Raw genomic sequence first — 13,353 nt, 5'->3', positions numbered from 1 at the left:
TATTGTAAAAGAAAATTCAAAAATTCAGATGCAATGTTGCTATATGAAGAAGTTTTTTCTAAAATTTTTATGGAAAATTGGGCAACAAAAAGAGTTTGAGAGTAGCAATTATTAATATTATAGTTTATTTCATGTTATTTGTAATTATATTGAAATAAATTAATTTATAAATAAATAAATCGGTCCGTTGGTATGCTATTCATTCTCCAGGATATCTTTGAATGATAGGTTTTTTCTCCCCAGCCATGTTTTCTTTATTCGCCTTTTTTAATTTAATTGTATATTTTGTTTTTCAATCATTCGTTTAAACATTGATATTAAAATGAGACAAAAAAAAATATTTTAAAAAGTTTTTGTTACTGAAAAACATCAAAATTACGAACTGGCCAATAAAATAAATAAATAAATTCTCTTTAAACGTTGAAATATACGTATATAGAGGAACCCCATTAACGAATAATATTAAGTTTATAAAGCTGTAATACAACAGCAAATTGTTTTATTTTCAAAATCTTTCATTACTGACAGGCAGACAGACAAATATTAAATATACTTTGAATTTTAAACAAGGATGACAACATCCATAAACGCAAAGCTCTGAAACGGTAGGAAAAAACGAACATTAACATTTGTATAGTGTCAGAACTGAACACCGTAATAGTGTCTGACTGATTATGACGTAACAAAAAAAAATTAGCCAATGAGAGGCCGCTATTGACCAATGGTAAAATTTATAGTGGCCTCTCATTGGCTAATTTTTTTTGTTACGTCATAATCAGTCAGACACTATTACTGTGTTCGTCAGAACTGAATAATCAGAATATAAATGAATAAAATTCGAAACAAAATTGTAAGAACTAAATTTGTTGACAAACTGATTAAACACAGGATATTTAAAGGCATCTTACATTTTTAGGACTTGATTATAGAGATACTTTGCTAATAACAATGTGCTTTGTTGTCCTAGAATCAGTATTCCAAAAATCAGAACAATCAGAAAATAATATCACATAAAAATTTGTTGTTAAAAAAGTTAAAATTTCATCTTGTTTATAATGGACGTATGGATATTCTAGTTTCGATTATAGAGTTGTTACCCTACCTATTACAGGAATCACCATGCAAAATTTGGAATCGATGGGACAATTCTAACATACCTACATTAACAAAAATAAGCTATCCGTTCCGGACGGACGGACCGACCTTAATTAAGGAAAAGCTTCACTTTAAAAAAATGTAAATGGTATGACATTACAGTTTGCCGGATTTCAAATCGGTTTAATTCCAGTTGAAATAAAAATATTCTTAAACACATCAGAAATTTTGTTAAATCTGTTTTATTTGCTAGAAAATAATCTGTTCCTTGTATAAGTACTGTGGGATAGTTTGCTCTGTATAAAACCAAATGATATTTATCATATTTCAAAACATTTTACTTTCCTCTACAAATTTTCTTCGCCATTTGGAATCAGAATTTTGCGGTTTTCAACAATTTTTAAAGTGAGAATTTTTGTTAATTAGCTACTATACGCCAATATAAGTCAAGGACGGTTCTATTTTGCTATCTAGAAATAATTTCTTATTAAATCACACTGCATCCATTTTTCAAAGAGGTAAAATAATATGAATAAATGAACTATGCAGTTTGACTAGAATTTAAAAACCTCAAACAAAATTTGATTGAAGATAAGCATACATAATTGTCAGATAGGCAAATCCAAGATGATCCATGTTTAACTAAGTATAATTCTAGCAATTCTAGTATTCATTGCTACCAAATAACTAGAAAACAAAAAGAACAGACTTTACTTGATTGGTATTATTATTACGTTTAAATAAACATGCATGTTTTTTTTAAAGCGAAGGGTCGGTCTATTGGTTAATTCAAACATGTTTGGTACGACTTAGGAAGCGTAGCAACTCTTTATTTGTTACCATAATGTCCGTAGTCCAATTAAACAATGCTGAATTTTTTACTTTTTTGACAACAAATTTTAGTTTGTTATGAATATCATATTGATCTGATTTTTGAAATACTGATTCCTATTACCACAAGGTATATTGTTATAAGCGAATCCTCTCTATAATAAAGTCCTAAAAAATAAATATCTAAGTATGTCCTTAAACAGTATCTTGTATTTAAGAAAATTTGAACAAAATTTAATAACAATTTAGACTTATGCATTAATATTCTGCTTATTCAGTTCTGACACTATACAAGTTTTAATGTTCGTTTGTCCTACCGTTTCAAAACTTCGCTTTCATGGATGTTATTATCCTATGATAACAAAAAACGTATATTAAAACATATAAACTAAAATTACATCATATCTAAATTTATAATAATAAGTTCGATTCTCTGTTCATTAAATTCGGATTAAATGTATTTAAATCCAAATAAGAGGATTGATAAGTAGCTAGTTAGAATTTGAAAAATTAAAATAAATATATAACTATTTTCTATTAACTTAAACATTCATGTATATCTGTAAATCAGAAATATTTAATCATATATTATTTATTTTGTATTTATTGCTAATTAACAAGTTCAATAAAAAAAACTTATATTGTGTAAAATGACATATTGTAGAGTTGCGAACACAGTAAAAGTGTCTGACTGATTATGACGTAACAAAAAAAATAGCCAATGAGAGGCCACTATAAATTTTACCATTGGTAAATAACGGCCTCTCATTGGCTAATTTTTTTTGTTACGTCATAATTAGTCAGACACGAACCTAGTAATAGTGTCTAACTTTTTATCTTTGTGACGTAACAAAAATCGAAGGATAAGAAGGGAGGTGGGAAAGAAAACCCCTAAAAAAGAGATGGATTTTTGTTGCGTCACAAAGATAAAAAGTTAGACACTAACACTAGGTTCGTCAGACACTATTACTGTGTTCAAAATGAAAAAAAGTTTTTCTTGTCTCTCCCTTAAAATAGATATAAAACATTTCTGGATATGTAAGAAGGTGAACCATATCGGGTCGTCCAGATAGCTAGATCTTTCGCTACACATGTCACAGATCAGAGAGACACATTGACATCCTGTTACTTTTATGTAAGGATTAATGCTTCTGACTTTTTAGTCGTTAAATCATTATATATTACTACACTGTAAAAGTTTATATATTTTTAATAAAGTTTCTATGCTACTTCATAATTGTCCTTGTTATATAATTGGACTAATCTTAGGAAATAATTTGTAAAGCGCTACTCTGACCTTTTTTCATGTGAAAAGAAATTTGGGATCAAGACGAAAATACATAAGAAGTCCAATATACAATCGTTTAGGTATTTTTCTACAACTTAAGGCTACTAGCGGCCGAACGGCTGAAATCATATGCAAGACATATAATTATACAATGAAAGCCAAGCCATAGAAAATCAGTCTTTTTTGGCGTATTTGTAACATGCGTTTCATTATCGGGCCTAAAATTCTCCATATTATTTGTAGGGACTTTTCATACTGTTTGAGCCGTTTTTTATTTAGCAAATTATAAAGTTATTTTAAAGGTACCACGGCTTCTATCCTACTTGATTCATAATTTGTATTGCTTAACAATTCAATATTAAGTCTATTAAGTTTTAAATGATGTTAAGAAACGTCGTGGATAGAAAAATTTGTCGATGATCTATCATTTTCTTAATTGAGTTTAATCAAATATATGAAGGGAGAATTGTTGACATTTTATAATTAGAGAGACAAGCTAGACAAGAATGTCTGCAACCAATTGCAGCGAAATGGATATAAACTTGAACGAACAAGGGTTAAAAAGTAAAAAAAGGGCCATAGAAGAAAGGTATTGTCCAAAGGGAAATGGATAAGGCTTAACTGAGTTTTACTGACTAAACAATCTACCATATGTGACTTACAGGACCTATATATTTTTTGTATTTTTGATAATCACTTTTTTATTAAAAGCAAAGACTTTTTACGTTTATGAATTTAACTTACTTTGAGCAGAGTTTCCTTGCAGATGTATGAACAAGTATAATATTATCCACAACACACCAACCATTGTATCTATTTATTACTACACACTTTATCACGGAAAATTTCACCTCATGTCACGGTGTTTTTATATAACTATCCATATTCATTGTTTACAGTATTCTGAAAAACATAAATATAATCATTTAACGGCATTTCTGTAGCATATTCGGGGCTCTGGTAACCACTACTTTGGGTAACCAACTTTATAAAAAAAAAACATTGTTTAAATTTAAACTTACTAGCAACTATGCCCCTAGAGGCCTCTATGGGCACTTGAAGTAAGGGGAGGGAAGGGAGGAAAGGCCATCCACATTAAATCTTAATTTAAAAAGGAAAATGAAAAATAAGATTTTTGGGAGGGGTTATATTTTTATAGGGGGCGAATTCTTTTGGTAGGTCGGTGGTGCCCTTTCTTGAAAAAGTTATAAATATTCCCTGGACCTATGTGAATGACATTAGTAAAGGTGTAATTTTGACAGTGAATAAAAAATATTGCCAAAAATACAGCTAAAATCGAAATTGACAAAAACACACCCAGTTTTTGTCAAAAACACAGTGGATGTGTTTTTGCTAGTGGTAAAAGTGACAGCACCCCATAATAGCTACTGAATTTCACTCTGTCTATCAGTCCCTCATTCAACCAGTTCGTAACGCAATCGGGGAAATGTGATTTTCTTGGGTGCTATTTAAAATAGGTTGCTAATTCTTTTGTGTTACCTCTTTCCTAAGATCATACAGAATAGTCGATGGTCCTATGACCTGTCAAGCAACAAAAGACATATGATGTTTATTATCAGAATTTCTTAATCAATAAATTAATATATATTGGTTGTTAATAAACTAATATTAAACATTATGCCTAATACCTATTCATTAATTTTTTGGTATTAGACAAAAATTACCAAATATAGACTTAAACCTGACCAGGAAAAATATTGTGACAAATGAGTGGTTTTCAAGATCTTACTTGGCAAACACATATGTACTTACATCCAATCAGTTTATTAAATGGAGTACATTAAGCATATCCTATATATAAAAGTATTATGATAGCCGTCTGTGTGCTTGTACCAAAGGATCTCGATAACCGCTGGAACGCTATGGTTCTCCTTTACATTAAAGATTCTAATTGACCCAGGAATGTTTTATAATTTTTATAGGGTAGGCTACCTCCACTCTTCGAAGAGAAATCACCTAAGAAAAAAATACTACCATCAAGTAGCCTCTAGAAAAAGCATAAATAAAGAATTTAATTTTTCCCAAAGCCTTAAACACATAATTAAAAAGAGAGAAATTTGATTATTTTTTAATTATTGATGATCAAGCCAGACAAATATTATAAAATTGTATCTTTTAGTACGCGATTGGGACATCTTTACTCTCCCCCCCCCCCCCCCAAATTCCTCAGTTCATCTTTTACTGCTGTATATTGACTTTTGCAAACTAATGCCCGCCTGCCGACTATATATTACATAAACAAACCTAATTTAAAATTCAAAATATGCTTTTAACATATCAAACGAGGCAGGGGGGGGGGTTAGTTAATAGTAGCTAATAGTTAAACAATGTACATACAAGGGATTATACCAGCCCAGACCACAACTGAAAATGTTACTAAACCCCGTTACTTGGTAATAATATACATGTGAATATATTCTCACCAGATCGATTACACGGATACGGACAAGGATTCCATTAAATTATTGTATTTTATTGCTTTTAGTTTCATATTACGTTTATATTCTATAAAAAATATTATATTCTTTTTGGTAATTTAAATCTTTTTTGTAATCACTGATAAATATATATAATTTTGTATTTAAATCTGTGTCTGTGTGTTATTAACACATTTGGGAAACTGTTAATATAACAAGGGTCACAATATCAATTAAAGGTAAACTCTGTATTTAAAAAACGTAAAAAGAGCTTATTAATTCATCAAATCATCAAAGGTTTATTTATCTCAAGTTAGAATATGGTTCAAGAAAAAAAAAATTCGTTTTAAAACTTCCATGCGCAGTTTCATATAAATTAGAAAATGCTTGAGTAACTAACAGAACACTGAACTTCCTGTGCGCAACATAGTAACGTATAGACCCAAATTATAGGAATGTCTTGCTATTTAAAATTTGCACATGACAACTGGACTATGATTCTATTGTGTGAGTGTGTTTGTGTGTAGGTGTAGGTGCGTGTGTGTGTTAATTGGTCCACCATATAGCCGCGCGAAAATTTGAACCGCTTAGGCAATATAACCAGCAATTAGTTGCACGCAATTCGGAAAAATCATTTAATTAGTTTTCATTTCATGTGTAAGTGGGCAGTTTTGTAAAATGTGTTATTTCAATTCACAATATTTTTAATTAATTGTTTACAGAAATTATGATTATATAATGGCCTGCACAGAGTTTTGATGTGGGGTGTGAGACTACATTTCATGGGGTGTTGAAGTATTTTTACAGTTTTAGACTATCATTGAGATTTTTATTAGTACCCCAACAGCCAATGGAGCACAATAAGAGTTAAGATTCTAGGGGGCTTGGTGTCGCTTTGGGTACTAGACCTCTCCAAGCTCATTGAAAAATACTCTGCTTATGATTGTGGTGTAAAGCATCCATTTGCACATCAGAAAACCAACTCTCTGAGATGAACGTTCTTTGTCTGAGAAGTCCCAACTATGACATAGCAACAGTGGGAACCATTTTTAACGTTTTTAGTTATAACGCGGTGTCGGATAATGATTCAAACCTATCACCCTCCCGACGACTAGCGGATGCATTACGCGTTGAGCCACGGTCGCGGTCGCCACGGTCGGACCATAACCCCCCATCATCCCCAAGGATTTTTTTTTTGGGGGGGGGGGGGGTGTAGTATTTGTATAATATTGGCCATATTTATTAAGTGGCCAAAATTTTATATTAAAATTTTTGGCATTTGCTTAACCTCAACCAGTAAGACATAGTAACAAACGAACGAACCACACAAGAAACAAACTAACAGCTGTAATAATATGTTCTTTAATGATATATTAATACAGCATTCAATTGAATTATGAAATAGAAGTCTGATATGAACGTACTGAGACATAATCATAATTTCTTAACATTATGCCATACCATGCCATGCACATGAAAAAATATTTTAAATGCGATAATTTTAAAAGTCAACCTGTTTAAAATTGGACGTATTTACATTTTGGTTGCGTTTCTTTTTTTCGTTGTAACAGAAATCTTATATGCAATATTAAAATTAATAGGAGATAGATGAAATGATAAACAGACATGACATATATGTATATGTTGATAGTTGCCTAAATTTACAAGAGCTATCCGTTACAAGGCGTACAGATAGACTGTGCCTAATTATAGAAAACTTTGCTTTGCAATTTAAAAGAGCCGCCAATATATTTCCACGACAAATGAGCATGTATTCTATAACTACCATTGCCTGCCCAGTGCCCATATATCTTTTGTTTGTTTGTAAATAACGCTTTGATTAAATTGGATTTACTTAACTGCATACCTATAAGTTTTGCCTCTGAAATTTCTCGTTAAGATAATAAAACTCGCGACAAGAAATTCAAGTAAAAAATTTTATTTTCTTGGCTGCTTTTAAATTGAGCGGCTTGTGAAAATTTAGGTTAAATATGAGCCTGTATCATCTATATTTTTTTGTACTTATGGATTTAATTTTCCTTGTTAAAATTTAAACACGGGAATTATCAACAAAGGATTTGATTCATATTTAATTAACAATGTAATGTTTATCTACTCTCCACTTTCTCACAATTCTATATGTCCTACAGTTCATGTTATCCCTAATGAAATCAAGATATGATTTTTATATGATCAAACAAGGACGACCAAGGGGTGGGGGTAAAGGGGTGATTAACCTCCCCCCCCCCCCAAAAAAAAATATATATATATATATTTAATAGTATTTCATTAATAAGTAGGTACCTTTTTACATTATTAAATTACCTCCCCCCAAAAAAAAATTTTACGTACCCCAGTGGTAAATCTAGACATATACTTTGGAAATAGCGATAGTTAATTATCAAATAGTATTATTGACAGCATTCCGTGGATAGTAAAATGGAAAAAATATAATATTATTCATGTAATGTTGGACACGAGAGCCGGAGCCCTGATTATTTTTCTAGAAAGTTGTCAGTAATACGATATGAAACATGAGTTTTCAGTAGTGCTCAGAATCGAGTGGTTATTAATCAGGTTCGAAGCTAAACTGAACAAAAATCTTATTCAAATGTGCTTTTTTGATTATTATCTTGATTGTGTTAAGGGACTGCGGGAGAACTTTATGCTTGCTTAAAGAAGTAAGGATTAGTTGGGTGTGGTTCATATGTATTCAGTAGCTAAGCTCAGGGGTGTGCACTTGATAAGAATTTGGGGGAGGGGGAGGGGGGGGGGAGGGATTGCACGCCAATGAAAACGCTACTCTAAAAGACAAACATTTCTGTATGTCTGATTATTTTTGTTTGTTTTAAACTTGACTTTTGAAATAAAGATATTTAATCGCGGATTGTGTCTTATGTGCCTAATTGTCTTACGAGTTAATATTGCATACCAATGCTATTATCCCAAGATCGAAGCCAAAAATTGAAAGAAATAATATGGATAATAATTTTTGAGTAGTTTAGCTCCACTGAATATACTTTATTGTTACAAGAATCTTTGCAATCGATATAACTATTCCATAATCCCTAAATCTAAAATCAAGTCATACGTATTAAAGGACGAGAAAAAAATATAGAAAAGCTTTGCTTTTTAATTTTTCATTATCATAATTATAAGAAAAGTTTGTTTTAAACTTTGCATTTCTATGAATATATATTGACATTTGAAATTTATTTTGTCATGTAAAGTAATATAATCGGAATTTTATGGAAATTATAAAAAAAACTAAAACTAACTTTATGGAATATAAACTTTTAAGGAGAAATGGGATATTTGTATTTGTTGATCTGTCTGTATAATCTGTTAATAAACTAAATATTAGTTTCTAGGCATGTTTAACAATTTCATATTGAACTAACAATTTTATATTTTTTCAAAATATATCCTAAAAAATTATATGTAGGAGCCTACAATGCCTGTCAACAAAGAAGGGTGGTAATATGATTTACTAGGCTGCTATTCAAGAAAGTTATAAAAATTTGGTTAAAAACTTTACCCATCCGATGGCTATTAAATATGTTATAAAAAAAATTTATAGACCTACTTCATTTTCATTATTTAGTTTCTCCTATTTAAAAATGTTGTAATTCTAAGAAATAAAAAAAGTTTAAAATTACTTGTCATATAACTTGATTTTTTTTTTAATTAAAAATGTTGCAATACTTGAAATTGATGCCATTCAATTGTGCTTCTAAGCCTATATCACCTTGACAAAACTAACAAATAATAAAAAATGCATCAATAATATCAGCTCCAGTCACAAATCAAAACTCTTAGATTTATAGTACCAAAGTACATATTATCTGGTATGGTTGTTTTCCGTTCTTTGTAAGAAAATATATAACACTGTCATATTTTTCTTTACATTATCAAATTAACATTTTTTCCCCTATCATATTAATGATTGGTTTTTTACTATGATCATGACTTTTATTTGTTGTTGGATTAATTATGTATGTTGTGACTTGAACTATTGAATTTTGAATTATATCAATGATATTGATGCAAAGCAAATTTGATTAAAAATTACTTGTTAATCGAACGACATGTGGTTCATTTATTGCATAAACCAAAATTTCACTAATAACATTTTTTCATCTTAACATTTTCTAATGCGACTAAAGATTTGCGCGAAATATCACAAATCACCAAGGAATCTTTAATAACCCCCTTTCCTTTTATTTTTAATTGTAGTGCATTATCTGTATTAAGGGTCAATCAGTATTTAAGTTTTTCCTTTATGGCTAGATCATGGCTTTGCAGATACAAGGAAGCTTAAGATTACAATGAAAATAAAAAAAAAGGGGGAGGAGTTGTAAGTAGTCTGCTGATAATTTAAAGGCAATTCTGCCAAAAACTTATTTATATCATAAATCTTACAATAGTTTTACTTATAAAAAATACATATATTAGTCCAGCAGGTATATTAGTACACCCGTCTGTACATATGTCATATAAGTTACGATAGTAAAAATATCTAAATTTTACTTTCTTCTTTATTTAGATCCTTATTTTACGACGCTAATGCGTCTTCTAAAAGAACGTACAAAATAAATTTTAGAAAATCCACGAATATCAATACAAAAAAGTCTCACCGTATTATTTTTATAAACCACAAAGGTAATACTAATAAGTGACAAGTCTAATATTATTTGTGGTATTTCATTATGACAAACTCAACTCGAGGACTATAATATCTATTAAAGTAAAGCTCAGCTAATCAGAAAAATGAGGACGAACATTCAATCTTTAAAAAAAACATATAAGGATTAACAAAAACCTACTTTATTTGTTGTAAAATTTGTGTCTAAATTGTAGAGATTCTATTCTTTTGATATAGTACCAAATAATCAATATTGACCCCAATGACAAAATTTATGAGTTACGAACTTGCAGACGGACATACTCTATAGAAAATCTTTTCTTTTTATAATTACCATCTCAGCATAAATAAATTGATGCAAAAACAAGAACAAATTTCTCATAATTGTTGGTCATAATGATTCATTAAAAGAAAAGAACAACATAGATAGTATCAAAAATTACAATAGTATGGTATATTTATATATATTAAACCAAGAATGACAACATCCATAAAAGCAAAGCTCACCAATTCAGACTGCAAAATATATAGCCATAGGACTTAGGATTTTATTTTAAAATGATTAGAAAATCCTAACTTTATTATCAACAAGGATGACAACATCCATAAAAGCGAAGCCCTGAAACGGTAGGACAAACGGACATTAACACTGAATAATCAGAATGCGAATGTATAAGAGTCAAAGCAAATTTGTAAGTAAATTTGTCAGAAAACTGCTTGATACAGGATAATGATTATGGACATACTTACATTTTTAGGACTTGATTATAGAGTTGCTTCGCTTATAATATTGTACTTTGTTGTCCCAGGAATCAGTATACCAAAAATCAGACCAATCGGATAATTAGGTTACATACAAATTTGTTGTTAAAAATGTAAAAAAAATTAACATGTTTAAAATGGACGTACGGACATTCTGGTAATGATTATAGAGTTGCTACGCTTTCTAACTCGTACCTAACTATTACAGGAATCACCATGCAAAATTTGAAATCGATAGGACAATTCTAACATGCCTAAATTAACGAAAAAAGCTATTTAAAAAAGTAAAAAAAAATCAACATGTTTAAAATGGACGTACGGATATTTTGATAATGATTATAGAGTTGCTACGCTTTCCAAATCGTACCTAACTACTATAGGAATCACCATGCAAAATTTAAAATCGATAGGACAATTCTAACATGCCTAAATTAACGAAAAAAGCTATCCGTGACGGACGTACGGACGGACGGACCGACCCTAATTATAGAAAAGCTTCGCTTTTAAAAATAGGATAATTACCTCAAGTAAAAATTGATGTTAAAAGCTCAATATGTTTAAATTGGATGTACGGACTTTCTGTCAATACTTATACAGGGTGTCCGTCGCAAACTGGTTTTTTTAAAACGCTTATTACTCCCTTAATATTTGAACTATGTATCTTAGTCAAATAAAAAGGATTTGGCTGCCTACTACTGATCATTTTACAGAATAGTGATAAAAAATCCACAAAGTTAAAATCTACAAGGTAAAACATAACAGGTTGATTTTAATGAATAAAAGACTAATCCACAAGAAAAAGTATGCCTTGGTTAACTTTTAACGCAGCTGGTGGTCAAACGGTGGATCACAAAGACTTACTCAGGACATTATAAGAACTGGCATTGTAGTACAACAACAACAAAAATCTGATATAGTTCAGGTTCTTGTGTGCATTGGAAGCGAGCTAAACATGAAAATGAACAAAAAAAGACCTATATCAAGCTTATTTTTACATATTGATTACGTATAGTACACCTTAGATTCTTAAAAATTGTGAATTTTTTTGTTTGCCAAGTATAGCCAGTTCTATTGGTGTGCTTTGAAAGTCTGTGCGACCAGCCGTTTGGCCCCTAGCTCATCCTAAAGTTCACAAGGCAAATAATGTCTTGTGGGTCAGTCTAAAATCAACCTCTTATGTACTACCTCGTAGATTTTTTTCTGTGGATTTTGTGGATTTTTTTATCATTATCCCATAAAACGGTCAGTAGTAGGCTGCCAAGACCTTTTTATTTTAATGAGATAGCTCAGATATTAAGGGAGTAATAAGCGTTTTACAAAAAAAAAACAGTTTGCGACGGACACACTGTATGTAGATTTGCTACACTTTTTTTGTTATTCCTAAATCTTACAGATATCATTAATAGCAAAGTTTGAAATTAATAGGACAAGCCTTAATTAACGTTAAGGGTTACCCTAAATAAAGAAAAGCATTGCTTTTAAAATAAATGTCCCTCTGAAATCTTGTAGTCATTGAAATGTAGTTATGATAAATATAAAGCCAAAAAGCTGGATGTTTATGTTCAGCAAATCTCGTAAATGGCAAGACCGACCATGCATCGGTTAGGGGATGGGGTGAAGTTTTTGGGTGCAATACTGTTTGGGTATAATTCCAATGGAACACATAGAGTTATGATATAGTTGTCAATAGAGTTGATCTACCATTTAATTGGATTTTAAATATCCATAAGAATTAACATTTTTAAAGGATATTTATCGTTTCTATTTTTTATTTTATTTACAGGGTACGGTAACCGTGCAGTTGAGGGTTCGGTTTCATCAAGACCCGCAGCTCAGAGTAGCTGTGGCTGCGAAGCCCTATATGGTAACAAGTTGAGTTAAAAAAAAAACATAATAAGACTTTTTTGATAGGTTAAATTAAATTTTCTTTTGAAAACAATTAACAAAAAACAAATGAGGCTGTTTAGGATATGTCAAAATTTTATATCAAAACTGGACCTACATGTTTCTATAGGAATGAGTTGCTATGCTCCGAATATTAAACCTAATGCTTAATCACTATGCTTAAAAGCAAAATTTTTTAAAACTTTCTTAAATGTCTAGAAAATTAGCTGATAAAAAAAACTATCATTTATTTTGAATAAAGTTAAACAATTGATGAACACATTATCAAATCTTTACTATGGTTGGATGTAGATACAGAGATAGATAAATGGAAAATAGTTGTATCTTTTGATTATAAAATTTTATTTACTGAGCCTGAAATTGAATAATCTTAATAACGAGAAAAAGTA

General features: G+C 30.3%; 1 protein-coding gene across 1 annotated transcript in view; it reads right to left on the bottom strand.

Annotated features, from left to right (window-relative positions):
* The window catches only part of LOC145318039 (uncharacterized), a 68,478-nt gene extending 64,359 nt beyond the window's left edge, over positions 1-4,119 (bottom strand). The window contains exon 1 of the mRNA XM_080159353.1: positions 3,959-4,119. Within this exon, the coding sequence (XP_080015479.1) occupies positions 3,959-4,022 (64 nt within the window). The 5' untranslated portion in view covers positions 4,023-4,119. The remainder of the gene's footprint in view (positions 1-3,958) is intronic.
* Between the last annotated feature and the right edge of the window lie 9,234 nt (positions 4,120-13,353).

This window comes from Acartia tonsa, chromosome 4, assembly GCF_053477335.1.
Source record: "Acartia tonsa isolate MP-2025a chromosome 4, ASM5347733v1, whole genome shotgun sequence".
Classification (NCBI taxonomy): Eukaryota; Metazoa; Arthropoda; class Copepoda; order Calanoida; family Acartiidae; genus Acartia; species Acartia tonsa.
This window is presented reverse-complemented; position numbering and strand designations above follow the sequence as displayed.